This window comes from Syngnathus leptorhynchus, chromosome 8 (assembly GCF_054491065.1).
Source record: "Syngnathus leptorhynchus isolate UIUO chromosome 8, UIUO_Slep, whole genome shotgun sequence".
In the NCBI taxonomy this organism is placed as follows: Eukaryota; Metazoa; Chordata; class Actinopteri; order Syngnathiformes; family Syngnathidae; genus Syngnathus; species Syngnathus leptorhynchus.
In genome coordinates, this window is record NC_141202.1 from 13,738,944 (window position 1) to 13,755,975 (window position 17,032).

General features: G+C 54.5%; 1 protein-coding gene across 2 annotated transcripts; it reads left to right on the forward strand.

Annotated features, from left to right (window-relative positions):
- Nucleotides 1–1,106: 1,106 nt before the first annotated feature.
- Nucleotides 1,107–11,761, forward strand: dennd4b (DENN/MADD domain containing 4B). 2 transcript variants are annotated; one of them, XM_085917749.1, is made up of 29 exons: nucleotides 1,107–1,258; nucleotides 2,971–3,282; nucleotides 4,036–4,291; nucleotides 4,358–4,427; nucleotides 4,503–4,672; nucleotides 4,874–5,115; nucleotides 5,186–5,252; nucleotides 5,351–5,409; nucleotides 5,477–5,621; nucleotides 5,694–5,869; nucleotides 5,948–6,048; nucleotides 6,227–6,442; nucleotides 6,533–6,678; nucleotides 7,214–7,347; nucleotides 7,428–7,542; nucleotides 7,852–8,058; nucleotides 8,139–8,267; nucleotides 8,330–8,456; nucleotides 8,560–8,709; nucleotides 9,014–9,179; nucleotides 9,318–9,597; nucleotides 9,795–9,890; nucleotides 9,961–10,136; nucleotides 10,201–10,303; nucleotides 10,390–10,584; nucleotides 10,648–10,738; nucleotides 10,801–10,977; nucleotides 11,090–11,148; nucleotides 11,213–11,362. In XM_085917749.1, exons 2-28 carry the CDS (start codon nucleotides 2,990–2,992, stop codon nucleotides 11,116–11,118), a joined length of 4,116 nt encoding a protein of 1,371 aa, XP_085773875.1. In that variant the 5' UTR covers nucleotides 1,107–1,258; nucleotides 2,971–2,989; the 3' UTR covers nucleotides 11,119–11,148; nucleotides 11,213–11,362. The 2 variants fall into 2 exon arrangements, with proteins under 2 accessions (XP_085773875.1, XP_085773874.1); XM_085917748.1 differs by having other exon boundaries at nucleotides 1,109–1,258; nucleotides 10,801–10,981; nucleotides 11,213–11,761.
- Nucleotides 11,762–17,032: the final 5,271 nt, after the last annotated feature.

Below are 17,032 nucleotides of genomic sequence, written 5' to 3' on the forward strand. Positions count from 1 at the left end.
CTCCTCAGTGCAAGCCACTGGTTCTCTCAACTCCAGGATGTGATTTTGGGGCTTAAAGTTCTTGTCAAAGTCCTTGAACTTTGTGATGTCAGTCACAATATGGGATGTGGCCCCCGTGTCGACCATAAGCCCTCTCCTCTGTGGTCTGCTGACAGGGTCTCCGTCCACCTGGGCCAACTTGAATGCAAACGTGTGGCCCTCCCCATCCACTGCCTGATCTTGTCTCTCCTCCTGCGCCTGCATTTCTTATCATTGTGCATGGAGCTTTTGCAAAAACTGCACCATTGTCTTTGTCCACTGTGCTGGCCCACCTCAGGACAATCTTTTTTTATTGCTTTATAGCCCTTCTGGCCACAACTGTAGCAGGTCATTCTCACGTCCCCACCAAATCTTCCTCTCACTCTCATGATGCTGTCCTCTCGAGTCCTGAACCTTTCGGTGCTCTCATAGCTCCACGGCTTTATCTTGAACTCGGCAAAAGTAAACTTTTCATCACTCCGGGACACATGAATGGAAAAGGGCTTAAAAGCATCTGGTAAGCCACCTAAAATCATAGCGATCAGCAGATCATCACTTAACATCTCTCCCGCATCTCTGCCCGTATGATATAATCTGTGACGCTCTCATTGACTGCCTTTTGGAAGGATGTTAGTCCAGTATACAGATTTATCACACTGGTCTTCCCCTTGCCAACATACTGTAGTGATCTCTCAGAATCTGCAACGCTTTCCTACAATCATCAGCTGCGTCCCACATCACCTGCGTCCCTCATCACAAGACACAAGCCTGAGTCCTGGTGCAGTCGTCACATTTGTCATCGTTCGCTCATTCCTTACTCATGAATCGCTATGGCGGACCCTGATATTGGCGTTCCGCTTTTCGCAGTGTCACTGGTTTGCGGTCAGTACAGTAGTGTAAATGGAAAACCATTCATTTTCTGAACAGCTTATCCTCATACAGTATAATTATGAGAAAACATATATGATGAACGAAAAAGTATAATTTATTTATTTAATCACAAACGCCTAGGCCCTAGGGTTAAGTACCCGAGCTTGAAGGAGATACCGGCCAAGCAGGCGAGGAAATAATTTCTTTTATTCTGAAATGCGTGAGCGGAAGTGGCGGTCACAGCACGTCCGTCTTGACGTGTCGCCGCTCCGCCGGGCCCAGATCAAACATGGAAGTCATATGGGAGCCAATGAGAGTAACATGAGCGTCGCCGTCTTCTGCCGCCGGATAAAACAGCAAACGCGAGCAGGCAAGGCGTTCACGACACAACAAGTCAACATTTAACCTAAAGGAAGTCGCCAGAAGGTCGGCTAACGCGACAGAGCGCAGCAAGCTTAACGGTGCTCGCCTTTAACGGGGCTCGGCTCCGCTGAGCGCTCTATATCTGACACGCCTTTGCCGTCTGGCCGCGGGGCCACCAAACCGCCGTCCAGCGTTGGGCGCCGGAACCACAACGATTCCGGCTCTGGTGTGCGGTGGGGGTTCGTTAAATGGCGGCCGCGTTTCAAGCAACTTTGAGGCGGATGTCGACGATGTGACGAGCTGATAGCAGTTGCTATCCGCTAACGGAACTCGTGAAACACTCGCCTGCCAACATCCCGAGTCGCTCGCCCGGACTGTCCCCTCACGCGTGCTCGCGATGCGCTGGCCTTCAATGACGTCATGCGTTTATTTCCGGACTTGAGATTGAGATGCGCTCTCGTCGCTTCACCGCGGCCGGCCACAAATGCGCGCGAACCTCTCCATCATCATCGTCATCACCATCATCGTGTCGAGTAGTCCACGCGATGCTGTGTTTGTATGTTGGGCTCCTGTTGTTGTCGTCGTCCTAGATTTTTGTTGTATTTCGTTATGGAATTAAAGACATGATCGACACATGAAACGTGTGCGCCTAGATGTTAAAAATAGTCACACGCATGTTGTCGGGCGATACCGGTTAGCCCGTCTGCCTCAGTTGCAGAGTTTATGGGTCGATTCCAGCTCCGGCCTTCCAAAAACATGCATGGTTGGCGGATTGTGTGAGTGCGGGTGGTTGTTTATGTGTGCCCTGTGGTTGGCTGACGACCAGTAGGGTGTCCCCGCCGGGATAGGCTCCGTAAAATGAATGAATGTTGGCGACCGCTCACGCCCACAAGCACTAACCCAAGCAAGAGACGGCGCACACCTGCAAGCACGCACACTTGCACGCACGTACTTCCTGGCACATGCATTATTGCACACACACACCTCTGATAACATCATCATGTCAGCAAAAAGGCTTTTCAAATATGTCTCTCCGCACCTCCAAGCACGTCTCTAAACAGATTGACGGACAATCGTCCGTAAGTCTCCCATGCAAGCGTGGCCTCCCTTGTCTGGGCGCAGCCACCCGCTGGTTGAGAGAATGGAAGGAGGAAGCGAGCCGATGACACTTTGGGCCGGGCCACCAGCTTCCTCCTTCCTGTGTTGTCATCGTCAAACGCAGCCACCGCGCTTGCACCAAAAGCTGTTTTTGTGCTTTGGACAGGAAACACCTGATGGCACGCTTCAAGTTTGCAACTGCACTGAGCAGTCATAGCCGGCGCCCACCTGGGTCCTTCTGAAACATTTGAGCGATTTCTTTTTGCCGTGCGTTTGTTCGTTATTATTGCCTTTAGCCCCAAAAACCTCGCTTTGATTGTGAAACGGGATATGATTTCAAGTTGAATACACATAAATTGCGGATGCTTCACTTATCGCTTTGGTCGCTGACGTCCGTCAGAAAATGATCCAAACGTAAAAGCAGCTGAGGCGAAAAGAACAAAGTAACCAAAACCGGAGAAATCCTTGAGTGCCCAGGGACTGAAATCAGTCAAGTTTTAGGTTCAACAATGTCTCGTGACAGTTTGTCAAAAGGCAGATTCGCTCTGCGATGATTTGTCAATGAATGCTTTTCCGTACGGTGCCTGACTTGCTGTTTGTGTGATGCCGCGTGGTGAGCAGAGGAGGCTGCGCCGGCGCCATGACAGAGGACAAATGCCCGCAGCTGCTGGATTACTTTGTGGTAGCGGGTCTGGACCCAGAGGGACCCTGGCGGCCTCTGGCACAGGCGGTGGGCTGCCGCGGGGTGGAGCCCGTGACTGACCTGGCGGTGATCGCCCGCGGCCTGGGTGAGGATGTGCCACAGGGATTCACCTGCATCGACAAGTCGCTGGGCGGCCACTCGGCCGAGCTGAGCGCCGGCCTCATCAACAACCCGCGCCTCTACCTCTGCTACAGGAGGGGCCTCCACAAGCCCCCCCTCCTCGAGCTCGGGTAAGACCGCCGTCAGCAAGGCCACGCGGAGCCGAGGTCCCATTCACTGAATTTCTAAATTCATTTTAGAACAAATCAGGAGGGTCTACACAGATTCTGATGGCACACGTCACTTTTCAATCAATCAATCAATCAATCAATCAATCAATCAATCAATCAATCAAGTCAAGTTTATATAGCCCTAAATCACAATCAGTCTCAAAGGGCTCTGTCCTCTGCATTTAACCCATCCCCATGTGATTTTGATCCATCCCCTGGGGGAGAGGGGAGCAGTGAGCAGCAGCGGCGCCGCGCTCGGGAATCATTTTGGTGATCTAACCCCCCAATTCCAACCCTTAATGCTGAGTGCCAAGCAGGGAGGCAATGGGTTCCATTTTTATAGTCTTTGGTATGACCCGGCCGGGGTTTGAACCCACAACCTTCCAGTCTCAGGGCGGACACTCTACTACTAGGCCACTAGTCTGGTCAACTTTTAAAAGTTAATCAGTCAGCACAGGTGGTCGCAAATGTGGGAAGGTCCCTGAACGATGGACAGATTTCCAACAAAGTTTGATTTGATGATTTAAAAATGCCCAAAATACCATGTGATCCATGTTTTTAGTTGTCAGTAGCGGTGAGGGGCGTGGGTCGCATGAGAAACGGCTTTGGAGCCAAACCTCGCCGTGCCTTTCACTTGATCCTGAAACGCTCAAATGTTTTTTTGCGCGAGATGGACTTGTTAGCGCCGATGAGCACGTCTGCCTTGTCGGGCAGGGTGTTGTACGAGGGAAAGGAACAGCCCAAGGCGGGCTGGAACTTGATCGAGACCACGCCCTACAGCCGCTCGGCCAACCTGAGCTCCGCCGCGGGCCCGGCGGCGCAGCGCGTCTTCTTGACGTACCGCCGAGCGGCGGATGAGCGAGGCCCGCACTCACTGGCCATAACCGACATCAGCGTGCTGTTGCCCGGCAAGGGTGAGGTGGCGCCGCACACTTTCAGCCGGGTGGACAAGAGCCTCAACACGGGCATGGTGAGATGCGATGGCCGGGACGGGTTGGGACCGACCCCCGAGGCCGACTGCTGTGTGTCTTTGCAGTGGGGTCCAGCCGTGTTTGTGTGCTTCAAGCGGGCAGTGGCCAAAGCCAACGTGCTGCTTTACGAGGCGGGTGAGTGAGCCAGCAACGAGTGCAGCAGGCCACTCCCGAAAATGCACTCGTGACCCACCGACCGCTGTTTTTCAGCGCTGCTGAGCCGCTACCCTGCCTGCGACCGGGATGCCTTCCCTCTGCCCGAGTCGGTGCCTGTCTTCTGCCTCCCCATGGGTGTGGCTCTGGAGAGCTGGCCTGCCGACGCCAAGTACCGGCTGCCCGTCTTCTCCACCTTCGTGCTCACTTCGGCCAGCGGCGACAAGGTAGGCGAAAAAAAACAAATGTTCATCAGATGCCGGAGTGTGGAAAAGGAGCACGAGCAACCAGTGAATCCAACTTGCAAAGTTGGCCGGGTTGTCCTTCGCCAGGGTCACAGCATCAAACCAAGGCAGCGCCAACTATACGTCCCATCCCGAGCCGACTTGAACGTTTCAAATACCACTAAAGCGTGACCTCTTGCGCAGGTGTACGGCGCGGCCATCCAGTTCTACGAGGCCTTCCCCCGGGAGGCACTGTCGGAGCACCAGAGCGTAAGCCTGGGCCTGCTGAGCATGCTGGACCGCCGGCCTGTCCCAGAGCGCAGTTTGCAGGCCAAGAAGAGCATTTGTGTGCTCTCGCACTGGCCCTTCTTTGACGTCTTCCAGAAATTCCTCACCTTTGTCTACCGATACTCTGTCTCCGGACCGCACGTGCTGCCCCTGGAAAAGTCAGTCCGTCCGGGTCGGCCACGTGGCACCGCACCGTGCTGCCTACTAACGGTAGAACCCCGCTTGCAGGCACATCTCCAGCTTCATGCACAACGTTCCCTTCCCGTCCCCTCAGCGGCCTCGCATCCTGGTTCAGGTAGGCCGCCATCGCCACGGTAACGTGCAGCACCCAGTCGCCGGGATGACGTGAATTGTTCATAAATGTGTGTGTGCGCGCGCGCGTGCGTGTTGCAGCTTTCGCCAAATGACAACCTTCTCCTCTGCCAGCCTGTTTCCTCGCCGCTGCCCCTCAGGTGCGTGCATGCGCCGGCATGGTGAGCTTGTCTTTGGAAACGTGGTCTTGTCTCGTGTGCACATTAGCGGCGCAAGCTTCCTGAAGCTCCTGCAGAACCTGGGCCCAGCCAATGCCTGCACGCTGCTGCTAGCCGTGCTGGTGGAGCACAAAGTCCTGCTGCATTCATTGCGGCCCGATGTCCTGACGGCCGTGGCCGAGGCGCTTGTTTCGGTAAGCGGCCGGTGCCGGCACCGAGCCCGCTGCACCCAAGGTGATACGGCACCTTTGTGTCTTTGTGCGCAGATGACCTTCCCACTACGCTGGCTATGCCCCTACATCCCGCTGTGCCCACTCCAGATGGCTGAAGTTCTACTGGCGCCCGTGCCCTTCATCGTGGGCGTGCACTCCAGCTACTTTGACCTCCACTGCCCTCCCGCCGATGTGGTCTGCGTCGACCTGGACACCAACACTCTCTTCCAGTCAGTGCACTCCTCATTCGCCTGTGTGTGTGCTCATTTTCCATCACCAGTTTGCCTCTCTGCTCTGTCGCCCGTCAGGTCAGACGACAAGAAGCCGTTGTCATGGCGATCGTTACCCAGGAAGCCGACCAAGACGCTGTTGGGCGCCCTGGGCAACCTGCATAAGACACTGGAGCAGAGTAGGTCGGCACGCGCCGCACCCGTCGCAACATGGCCAAAGCGTCAAACTCTTGCGCAATTTCCAGCAACTCGACAGGACGTACAGTCGCAACGCTGTTGCAATGGAACAAACAAAAATCCAACAATCTGGACCGAGTGCGTGCGTGACCTTGCGACGTCGCTTTGCTTTGCCGGTAGTTTGCTCTCCGGGCCAGGAGGAGGCCACGCTGGAGTTCCTGCTGACGGACTTTGACCAGACGTATCGTCGGCAGAAGCAGCTGGAGGCTGACATCCAGGAAGCCTTTCTGCGCTTCATGAGTGTGCTGCTGCGCGGTTACCGCGCATTCCTGCTGCCCATCACGCAGCCGTCCTCCGCCACCGCCACCGACTGCAGCTCCCTCTTCAACCTGCAGGGTGAGCAGCAGAAGTTCATCTCGCCTCTGTTACAACGTGCGGCTTTGGCCGACCTTCCTTTGTTGCGGTTGATGCGTCTCTTCCCGTCAGGCTTCCTGAAGTCTCGTGAGCGTACCCAGCAGAAGTTCTACAGCCAGCTGACGCGCACGCAGATGTTCACGCAGTTCATTGAGGAGTGCTCCTTTGTCAGCAACCACCACGCCTGCCTCGAGTTCTTCGATGAGTGCGTGCAAAAGGTCGGTTTGCCAGAAGAAGCAACCACAGGAAACGCAGCGTGGCGGCGGAGGGGTCGTCTCCCGACCTCCCATCCTCGAGCGAGACGCCGAAGGCATGGCATCGGTGGCTCCCGATCAAGAGCCGTATGAGCTTGGTTCAGACCGTTCACCATGGAGATGAATTTGGAAGTCCCAAAACACAAAGTGCATTAGGCCACCGACCTTGATGCTCCAATAACGAGTCTCCAGCAGGTCCTTCCAAATGGGTCGTCGCCAAGATGGCGCAATAGGATTCCGCCGTCTGATTTGCGTATTTGAATGTCAATAATTTGGCCCACGTGGCATTGGCCTGCCTCAAAACAAGACCTTCTGTGCCCAAAAAGGCAACAATTGCGTATGAGAATGCTTGTTCAGCGTCTCTGCACTCAAGCACAAGGGTGACATGATTTTGGTCGGGACGTGCGCAAACGTCTCCTCGGATGGATCCGCTTCGTTGCGTTGGCCGTTTCTGGCAAAGACGCCTAAGGTGCTAAGCAGAGTGTGGCCGTTCCGGCAGATGGATGTGGACAAGCCGGAGGATGTCCGCCTGGTGGATATGGACGAGAGCCACTGCGGCGAGCGCACCGTCTTCATCATGCCGCCCGAGCAGCCCATCCAAGACGACGGCTCAGAGTGCCCGGCCCGCTACAGGTGAAGCACTGCGCCCTTTCACGTTGCGGTTCCTTTTTTTTTCCAAACAAAAATATGGCTTTCCCTTGCCGCATGCGCAGTTATGACACCTTCCCAGCCTTGAGGGCAGAGCTCTTTGACCGGCCGCTGGACCAACTGTACGTCCCCGCCAAGGGCAGTGCGCCCAGTAGCCCCGCCCCGAGACGCACCAAACAGGTACGAGGAAAAGGCCTAACGCAGCACACAAGGCAAACACAGCCACAAATAGGTTGCAATGGATAAAAAAATTATAATCAAATAAAATAATGGATGAAAATTAAGCCAAAAGATGAGAGGATAGAGTCTGGAAATAAATGGAAAGAAGGTTTAGGAGTTGAGCAATGTTGGAAAACGGTGAATGAAAGGGAGACAGAAGAAGAAGGTCAAATACTTGAAAGATAAGCCCGAAACACCTTGCAAGAAATAAGGAAAGAAGGAAAATGGGCGGATTGAAAAGTTCTTGGACTGTGTTTGTGCTGCCGGCAGGAGTTGAAGGTGGCGCAGCGGCGCGCGCAGAGCTGCTGCGGCTCGCCCGACATGTGGTGCAAGTGTCTGCTGGGTCACATGTACGCCCTCTGGTTCATATGCCTGCCCACCTTTGTGCGCACCCAGAGTGCCAAGGTGCCCGCCCTCCATGCCGCCTTCGACGTCCTCAAGGACACGGAGAGCAGGAAGGTGCTGCTGCCTGACGAGGTGACTTGCCACATCACCCATGTTGGCCGCAGCGCCCGCATTGGCCAAAGCGCTGCAAGCTAGCTCTCTCTGTCTGCCAGGTGTGTTACAGAATCCTGATGCAGCTGTGCGGCCAGTACGGTCAGCCCGTGCTTGCCGTGCGTGTCCTCCTGGAGATGAAGAAAGCGGGCGTCACACCCAACACCATCACGTACGGATACTACAACAAGGTATGCCTGCCAGAGGCATGGCCTGACGACGGCCCTCTCACGACTGGCGATTTTGAGCTCAGGCCGTCCTGGAGAGCAAATGGCCGTCGGCCAATCGGGGCGGGCGCTTGCTTTGGGCCAAGCTGAGGAACGTGCTGCTGGCCATCGCCCTCTTTAGGCAGCCAGTCAAAATGCGTCGCCGCGCCCAAGGTCAGAATGCCCGCCTCCAAACGCTGACACTTTGCCACTCAGGCCGCCGCCACTGTGCCACTCTCACCGCTTCCCCCTCGCCTTCTTCTTTCCCACCCGACAGCCGTCCCGGAAGAGCGCTGGCCCCACCCACACTTGCCTCTGATTCGTCAAGCCAGCTGGAGCGGCCTTAGTGAAAGCTCCAGTCATGAATCTCTGATGGGATCCCTCACCAAGAGCAGCAGCCTGAGCAGCATCAAGACGCCTGCACAAAGTAAGCAGTAAAACATCAGCTTCACCTTCCGTCTTCACACACAAACGTGTACGCACACGCGCGTCTGTCCTTTAAAATGGCCACACTAATTCCAAACATTTGTTTCCAAAAATATGGTATAAGCGCCCCCAACGCGTCCTAAAATGTCGCCGTTTGGCTGGCTCTTGCCATTCCTGCAACAAACTTGCATTCTTTGGTTTTCTCGTATCGATCCGGAAGTATTTTCTCCTTCTTTTGCACTCCTTCCTCGCCGGTTTTGCAACGTCCTATTTTCTAGCCTTTACCCTGCTTTTGCTGTCTGCAGCCTCAAGCAACGGGAAGTCGGGCCGCTGCTGTGGCGGTGTATCCGGCAAGCCCGCTCCGGGGCCTCCCGCTGGGGTCCTGGTACGTCGCAGCGACATCTGCCTGTCAGGCTTCTACATCGCTGCCGAGAACGACAGCGACTGGGAGGCGGGGGCCAGGTTGGGAAGGTGGAGCACACGCACATGTACTTCTCAGGGGAGCATATGGTCACTGGCCAAACAGGCTGTTGCTTGTTTTGCTGTCCTGTAGCAGCATGAGGACAGGAAGAGGACGTGCCCACTAAGTCTACATTTTTTTCCCATCAGAGCAGCGAGTGCGTGTGAGACGGCGTCGGTGGACGAGAACGACAACAAATTGTTGCCGTCGGGCCAAGGCCTGGCAGGGCGGCTGCAACGCCTCCTGACGCCCACACGGCACCGGGCGGTGGTCCGGCGCGCCGCCAGCGTGGACGAGCGGCGGCCCAGCGGGCCAGCACCTGCCTCAACTTCGAGACGCCAGCTCTCCGAGCAGCGCCGGTCCAGGAAGTTGCAGGTGGCAGAAACGCTGCTGAAAGCCAAAGAGCGCCTCGCCGCCGCCACCTCGGAGGTGAGGCAAAGCAAAACAGCAAAATAGAAGCTCAGGTGGCTGGTAGACGGCCCGATGCTTACTCGTCATTCGAGGCGCTCGCATTTTGAGGCAGCACGTCCGGTGCACGTTTGGAGATGAGAATCTTTGCCAAGTGGCGTTTTTTTTATTTATTATAATTATTTTTTTATGCGATTGGTGGATTTGTGTGTGTTCAGAGCTCGCTCTCGCTGGGCAGTGACGCTGAGCCGGCAGACGCGCCCTGGCCGCCGTGCCACTCCTGGGATGCCAACCAAAATGTGGCGGGGATGGAGGTGAGACGCTCCCTCTTATTTTTTTCGCCTGTCGAGCCTTACTTGAAGGCTTCAAAGAAACGTCTGGAAGGTTCTGATGTCGAGCTGCTCGCGGTGCCGGGCGTGCGGCTGCCTGGTGTACGATGAGGAGATCATGGCAGGATGGACGCCGGACGACTCCAACCTCAACTCCCGCTGCCCCTTTTGCGCTGCCTCCTTTGTGCCCTTCCTCAACGCCCACGTCCGAGACCTCCGACTCCACAGCAGGTGCGTTCTGCCGCCATTGCTGCTTGGCTTTTTCGCGCTCATCTGTCGGTCTTCTGTGTGTTAGCAGCAAGGACGGGGGCGGGATCGCCGCCCGGCCGCCCGACAAACATCCAGCAACCCTGTGGTGTAACGGCGTGGGTGACAACTCGGCCTCTGAGAGTGACGTGGTAAGTGTGGAGCCGCATGGTGGGACGGGCGGCGGGCGTGTCACTCTGCGCCGTGACACCCCCCCCCCCCCCCCCCCCCCCCCCAGGTGGCGGTGGCATACGTGAGTCCGCTGGTGCTGCGCAAGGAGCTAGAAAGCCTCCTGGATCACGAGGGTGAGGCGGTGCTGGGCCAGCCACAGTTCCTGGAGAGCCACTGCATCATCTTCTGGAACCTTCTGTGGTTCTTCCAGCGCCTTGGCCTGCCCAGCCACCTGCTACGTCTCCTTGGCGAGCCGGCGCAGGTACAATCGTCTTTGGTGACAAGATCACTTTAGGAGTTCATCTTGTGTGCGTATGTGTGGCAGGGCTCGTGTGTTCGCGTGAGGCTCCAGTGGGACACCCTGACCCCCGACCCCGACGCATGGCCGCCCCTCTACGTGCTGTGGCGTCTTCACAGTAAGTGAGCCCCCTCACCGCCCTCCCCTCCTTCCAGACTAACCTGGCGTCCCCCCGCGCAGGCGGCAGGCCTGTGCGCGGCTCCCACTGGCGGCGCCACAACCACCCCTTCACACTGGCCTTCCTGGAGGAGGTTCTGCGCTGTGTGGGCATGAATGAAGTACACAAAGCCGTTACGCTCTTCCTTGACACAGTCGACGAGGCACGCCACCATGCCCACTCTGCTGCGCCACCGCTCCGTAGGTCAGACTTGGAACTGCGCCCTCACGTTGGATTCATGTCCATGCGTGCGTGTGCGTGGGTGTGAATGCGTGTGCATGCATGGCTACATTTATGTTTCTGATTGTCCAGGAGCGTGTACCGGGAGTTGCTGTTCCTGACGCTGGCGGCGATGGGCCAGGATCACGCGGGTAAGTGTGGCAGAGCAGCCAGCGGCGCCTTTGTGTTACTCACGCCGCTGCGTTATCCTTGCAGGTGCTTTCGACAAGAAGTACAAAGTGGCTTACGTGCGGCTGAGTGGCCAGCTGGGCAAAGAGGAGCTGCGCCAGAGGCGAGCTCAGCCTCCCAGCGCCAAAGCCCTCGACTGCAGACGGAGCTTCCAGCTGCCACTCCAGTGCTGAGGCTGGAGACGCCATCTCAGTCACGGTGCCTCGCCCCTCATCCCGCAGCAGGCAGCTTTGCCCTCGGTCGCAATATGGGCACCCCGCTGGCGCGCCGCCCGACGGCCAGACGTCACGGGATGCCGCCTCTGCTGCTCGCCGCTTGTTAGGGAAAAAAAGCATACAAATGCCATGATATGAGCGAGCAGAGACGCAGAGAGTCTCAAATGAATCCGCGGCAGCCCGTGACATCAGGCTGATGTTGCGCGATGTCCTAAGGTGATGTTTGCGGATGTGACCATGCGACCTTAGCCACGTGTCCACAAAAAAAATTAAAAGTTGCTCTCGGGATTGTTTGAAAAAGAAAATGCTGTAATTCCTCTGTTGTTTTTGCAAGAAAATAAACGCAGAGAAGAGCATTTCCTGGGTGAATATTTTGGGTGTTGTCCTGCAAACGGTTTTGACTCTTCTTTCTTCACCTTCATCTTCACCTTCATCTTCTTCCGCTTATCCGTGGTCGGGTCGCGGGGGCAGCAGCTTTAGGAGGGACTCCCAGACCTTCCTCTCCCCAGCCACTTCCTCCAGCTCATCCCGGGGGATCCCAAGGCGTTCCCAGGCCAGCCGAGAAACATAGACTCTCCAGCGCATCTTGGGTCGTCCCTGGGGTCTCCTACCGGTGGGACATGCCCGGAACACCTCCCCTGGGAGGCGTCCAGGAGGCATCCTGATGAGATGCCCGAGCCACCTCATCTGGCTCCTCTCAACGTGGAGGAGCAGCGGCTCTACTCCGAGTCTCTCCCGGATGACCGAGCTTCTCACCCTATCTCTAAGGGAGAACCCGGACACCCTGCGGAGGAAACTCATTTCAGCCGCTTGTATCCTGGATCTCGTTCTTTCGGTCACGACCCATAGCTCGTGACCATAGGTGAGGGTAGGAGCGTAGATCGACCGGTAAATCGAGAGCTTTGCCATTTGGCTCAGCTCTCTCTTCACCACGACGGACCGGTACAGAGTCCGCATCACTGCCGACGCTGCACCGCCTGTCGATCTCGCGCTCCATCCTGCCCTCACTCGTGAACAATACCCCAAGATACTTGAACTCCTCCACTTGGGGCAGGATCTCATCCCCAATCCGGAGAGGGCATTCCACCCTTTTCCGACCGAGGACCATGGACTCGGATTTGGAGGTGCTGTCCCTCATTCCGACCGCTTCACACTCGGCTGCGAACCGCTGCAGTGAGAGCTGGAGATCACGGCCTGAAGAAGCCAACAGCACCACGTCATCTGCAAAAAGCAGTGACGCGATGCTGAGGTCCCCAAACCGGACCCCCTCAACGCCTCGGCTGCGCCTAGAAATTCTGTCCATAAAAATTATGAACAGAATCGGTGACAAAGGGCAGCCTTGGCGGAGTCCAACCCTCACTGGGAACGAATCCGACTTACTGCTGGAAATGCGGACCAAACTCTGGCATCGGTGATACAGGGACCGAACCGCCCTTATCAGTTGGCTCGGCACCCCGTACTCCCGAAGCACCCTCCAGAGAACCTCCCGAGGGACACGGTCGAACGCCTTCTCCAAGTCCACAAAACACATGTGGACTGGTTGGGCGAACTCCCATGCACCCTCGAGGATTCTGCCGAATAATAAAGAGTAAAGACAAATAAAAACCCGTGAGTGAGGGCACGTGAAACAGGACATCGCTAGTCGGCTGTCACAAGAGAAGAATAATAGAAAAGTCCCATAAAACGTGGACTTTATTCGAGAGACAGATCCGGATGAGGATGTAAATTTTAGCTGTGTGAATGCGGCAGAAATACAGACACGATTGATCACCGCTTGCGACAAGGGCAAGTACTACACCTAGCCCCCGGAGGCGAAAATTCCTGGGAAAAGCGGGGACATTAAAATCTGAATCTCGATAGCCATACGGGTCGGGTGCGATTTGTAGAATGTTCGGTGGGAGTATTTGGCTCTGTAAATATCCACGTTTGGCAAATAGGAAAGAGGCACAGCTTTGGCGATACATAGCTGTGTGAATGATTGAGTAAGGGAGGATGACGTCAAGGAGAGAAAATTGGCCAGGTCTGGGACCTCAGAGTGCCGTAGGAAAGAAAGCGCGAAACCACGTCATTGGGCATTGATCGAATTAGGAGTGTTTGTGAGTCTCAAAAGTTTTTTTCGGGGAAAAAGCAGCAGGGCTGAACTACCGTGAATGACTGGTGCGTTGTGGTCGTAGCCAATTCGACACCGTCCGATTCCGATTGTCGAGACGCATCGGGACAACTGACACGACTGTCAAAGTTTGATAAATTTGAGCTTGTTGCAGACCGCTATTGAACGATGGTGCGTGCCCAGCTATTGTGTGATGGAAAACGTGGGAAATGAGGCCTCAAGGGGGTTTAATATTGGTATACCAGGGGAAAAGGAATAATTTGTGTGCACACTTAAATTACAATCTGCAGAATAAAGGGAGATGTGTACCCTTATGTGTGAATGTGTACGCGTGTACGTAGGCATGTGTACGTGTGCCTGTGTATGTGTGGATGTATACGTATGAATGTGTATGCGTGTGTGTGTGTGGGGGGGGGGGGGGGGTACGGCCGCGCTCATGAGTGAGTGAGAGTGCGTACGTGCAAGTGTGTGCGTGTACACGTGAGTAAGTGTGTGCGTAGGTGCTTGTGAGGGCCCGCGAGTGTGTCCGTGCGTATGTGGTTATGAGCAGCTAAGATGTGCTTGTTGGGGAGATGACGTGCTCCCCCGTGCCATGGGGCGCGTGAGCGCCTGCGGTGATCGCGCGGGGAGGGGTATTCGGCTGGATGGGCGCGGCAAGGTGGCCAACTTGTAGCGGACCACAGTGTTTTAAGGCTGAGCCCCCCCGTTCGATTCAGGGCTTCGCGCAGGGTCAGAGTGTGCCCAATTTGGAGGCTTACGCTGCTGATAGCAAGGAAGACGAGGATAGAAGGATGAAGGATGAAACGCTAGAGGGGCAAAAGAATGCATGGGTGTACATCAATGTAACTGCAACCCAGAAGAACTAATGTCTAACAGTTGTCTAACAGGTGGAAAAGAAGCATGCTTGTGCTTATCATTATGAGAGTGGCTGGGACACGAATAACCTGTGACAGAGAGAACGTGGTCCACTCGTAAATAATGAAGGCCCCTACTGGGGACAACTGGCGCCCTCTTAGGCCCTCCAAGGAAAATAAGGAATTGAATACGGAGGAAAGCCCATATTGTTAATCTAAATTGATGAAAGTATGGCAAAAATGAAAAACAGGTTGTTGATACTGCTCTGTTTTTTTGAGGCTCTTCTCAATACTTCTAATTTTCTGTTTACATAAAAAACCTGAGACGGCGGATACATCCGTTTCCTCCAGAAGGACAAAGAAACACAGACTGAACTTCCAGGTCCCCTGGAGAAGAGCTTCGTGGAGCGCCGCACACAAATTCATAAGGCCAGTGAGATTTTGTCTACAAACTCTTGCATTTCACTCACCCGGAAACGAGGGAGTGCGTAGCAGACTGACAACAGACTGAACATCATAAATTTGGGAATAGTTGTTTTTCAAATAGGTGAAGTCGAGCACTGGTACAGGAATTGCGCTTGCTGAACATACCAAGGCAAATATTTATCGAAGAAAACACCTAAAATTAGGATTTAAGGGGTGCATCTGAGGTTGGCAAAATCTTAGGTCAATTGTTTATTTGACATAACCCCAAAAAAAAAAAATGGGGGAAAGAAGCTCTGCTAGTCCAATGGTGACTACCCCTATTGAGGTGGTACTAAAAAACAACCCGCTTATAAAGGGGGGGTTCAATAAATATCAAAGAAATGGAATAAGAGATGGCCTGATATTGAGAGGCCTTGGCTGGTGGAAGGGACTTTTAACAGGGACGTAATCGAGACTATACGTGTTCTTGTATCGGCATACAAGGCAGGACATAAAAAAGGAAAACGAGGAGAAAAAAGGCAGCAAAAGAGAGAATGGGAATTGGGATTGTTGAAAATATTTGACGAAGAGGGACTCAAATTGGACCGAGAGAAAATTACGGCTGAAGTACTAAAAAATGTGGAAGAGGCGAGGAAATTGATGGAAAAAGCAAACACGCCTTTTTCACACGTGTCTCCTGTTAAGAATCCCCCACCATATAATGTGAGTGAAAGCAGTGGTGATGTCTATCCACAACTCCCAATAATCAACCAGGAAGGAAATTATCAGCTGGTTACGGAGGATAAAGACATTGTTGAGACTAGAAGAGCAAAGACCACCTTCATCATGCATCCTAGCCTTTCCCGCCAAAGAAATAAAACACAATTCGCTAAGCAAGGCACCGGTAAATATACCAGGAAGGAGCTGCAGTATGACAACCAGAGTGACACTGAAGGAGCAGCGGGGGGCTACGACCCCACGATCAAAAGCAGTTTGAGAAAAGCGGAGGAGAAAGGACGCTCTCCGGGGAAAAAGATTAGAACAAAAACATACTTTAGTAGCACCGAGAGTGGAAGCGACAGCAGTGATGATGATGGGGGAGACAAGGATCCCACGCCTACCTGATGTTCCACCCCTGTTGCCATGGAAGACTGGAGAAGGACCGCTTTAATGAGGATTCAGACCAGGAGAAAACAGTGCCTGGAGGACTTGGACTGGAGTGTGGAACCAAGGGAGCAAGAGGAGTTGGAGGAAGAGCTGCAAAGGTTAGAGGTTGCTGAACTTAAGCTGAAGAAAGGAGTATCCAAAATACCAGCGACCCCTTTGAGTTATGGGCAAAGATCAAAGCGAGCGAATACAATTCTACCAGTGTTGGTGGCAGGGCAACAGCTGGACTACAAGCCATGGCAAACTTTTGATATGTCAGCCATCCTTGAGAAGTTGCCCACCATTCAAGATGGAGCACACCCTTGGATCTCCAAGTTGGAGGAGTGCATGGTGGGAACTCAGTTTGCGGTCGGCGACATTAAGAGACTCCTGGCTAACGTGGTGGGCGTCCATGCTATGAAAGACATTTTGGGGAAAGCAGGGTTAAAGCATTTCGCCACGACATCAGCAAACGACTCCGACCTGTTTGCAGCAGTCCGAGGCCAGATGTGGGGAGCACTGAGGGCAGCTTACCCAACTAATGTAAACCCTGATAATATTGTGCTCGAGCCCCTGGGACTGACGGAGAATGCCTGATCATATGTGGCGAGAGCTTATCAAACTTGGAGACATATTACAGGAAATGATCCAGACACAACCCAAATGGAAAGATCTATTTTGCGAGACAAGATCCAAAAGGGCCTGGCCCTGCAAGTGAGGAGCAAATTGGCTGAAGTTGTGGGACTGGGGAGCATGACAACTAATGTCTACACTGATCACATCGCTCATCAAGTTGATTGGTTCCGCAAGAAGGAGTTGGCTCAAAAGGAGCAGGACCAAGAAGTGGTGAGGAGGCTGAACCAAGTGCAACTCGCAGACAATAAAAAGGAAAAGAAGCAGACGGTCGTGGTGCAAGCCCCACCACAACAAATCATATTACAGCCCACGTCCCAGCATGGACAACCGCCTCAGGCGGCTATGGCGGCGCCCTTTAGTCCAGCCCCTCAATGGGGTAACAGCCAGACCCACCCCTGGGGAGCCAAAGCCCGTGAAGGCATAGGAGGGGCAGGAAGACCAAGCCCCCAAGGAGGCCCACAACCGAGATCTACTGTGTGCT

What these genes read in the sequence shown, in the direction of transcription:
- dennd4b (XM_085917748.1), top strand. Translation starts at nt 2,990, where the DNA reads ATGACAGAGGACAAATGCCCGCAGCTGCTGGATTACTTTGTGGTAGCG. An exon ending in GACCTCCGACTCCACAGCAG is followed by an intron (nt 10,137 to 10,200) that starts GTGCGTTCTGCC and finishes TCTGTGTGTTAG; the next exon opens with CAGCAAGGACGGGGGCGGGA. An exon ending in GATGGGCCAGGATCACGCGG is followed by an intron (nt 11,149 to 11,212) that starts GTAAGTGTGGCA and finishes TTATCCTTGCAG; the next exon opens with GTGCTTTCGACAAGAAGTAC.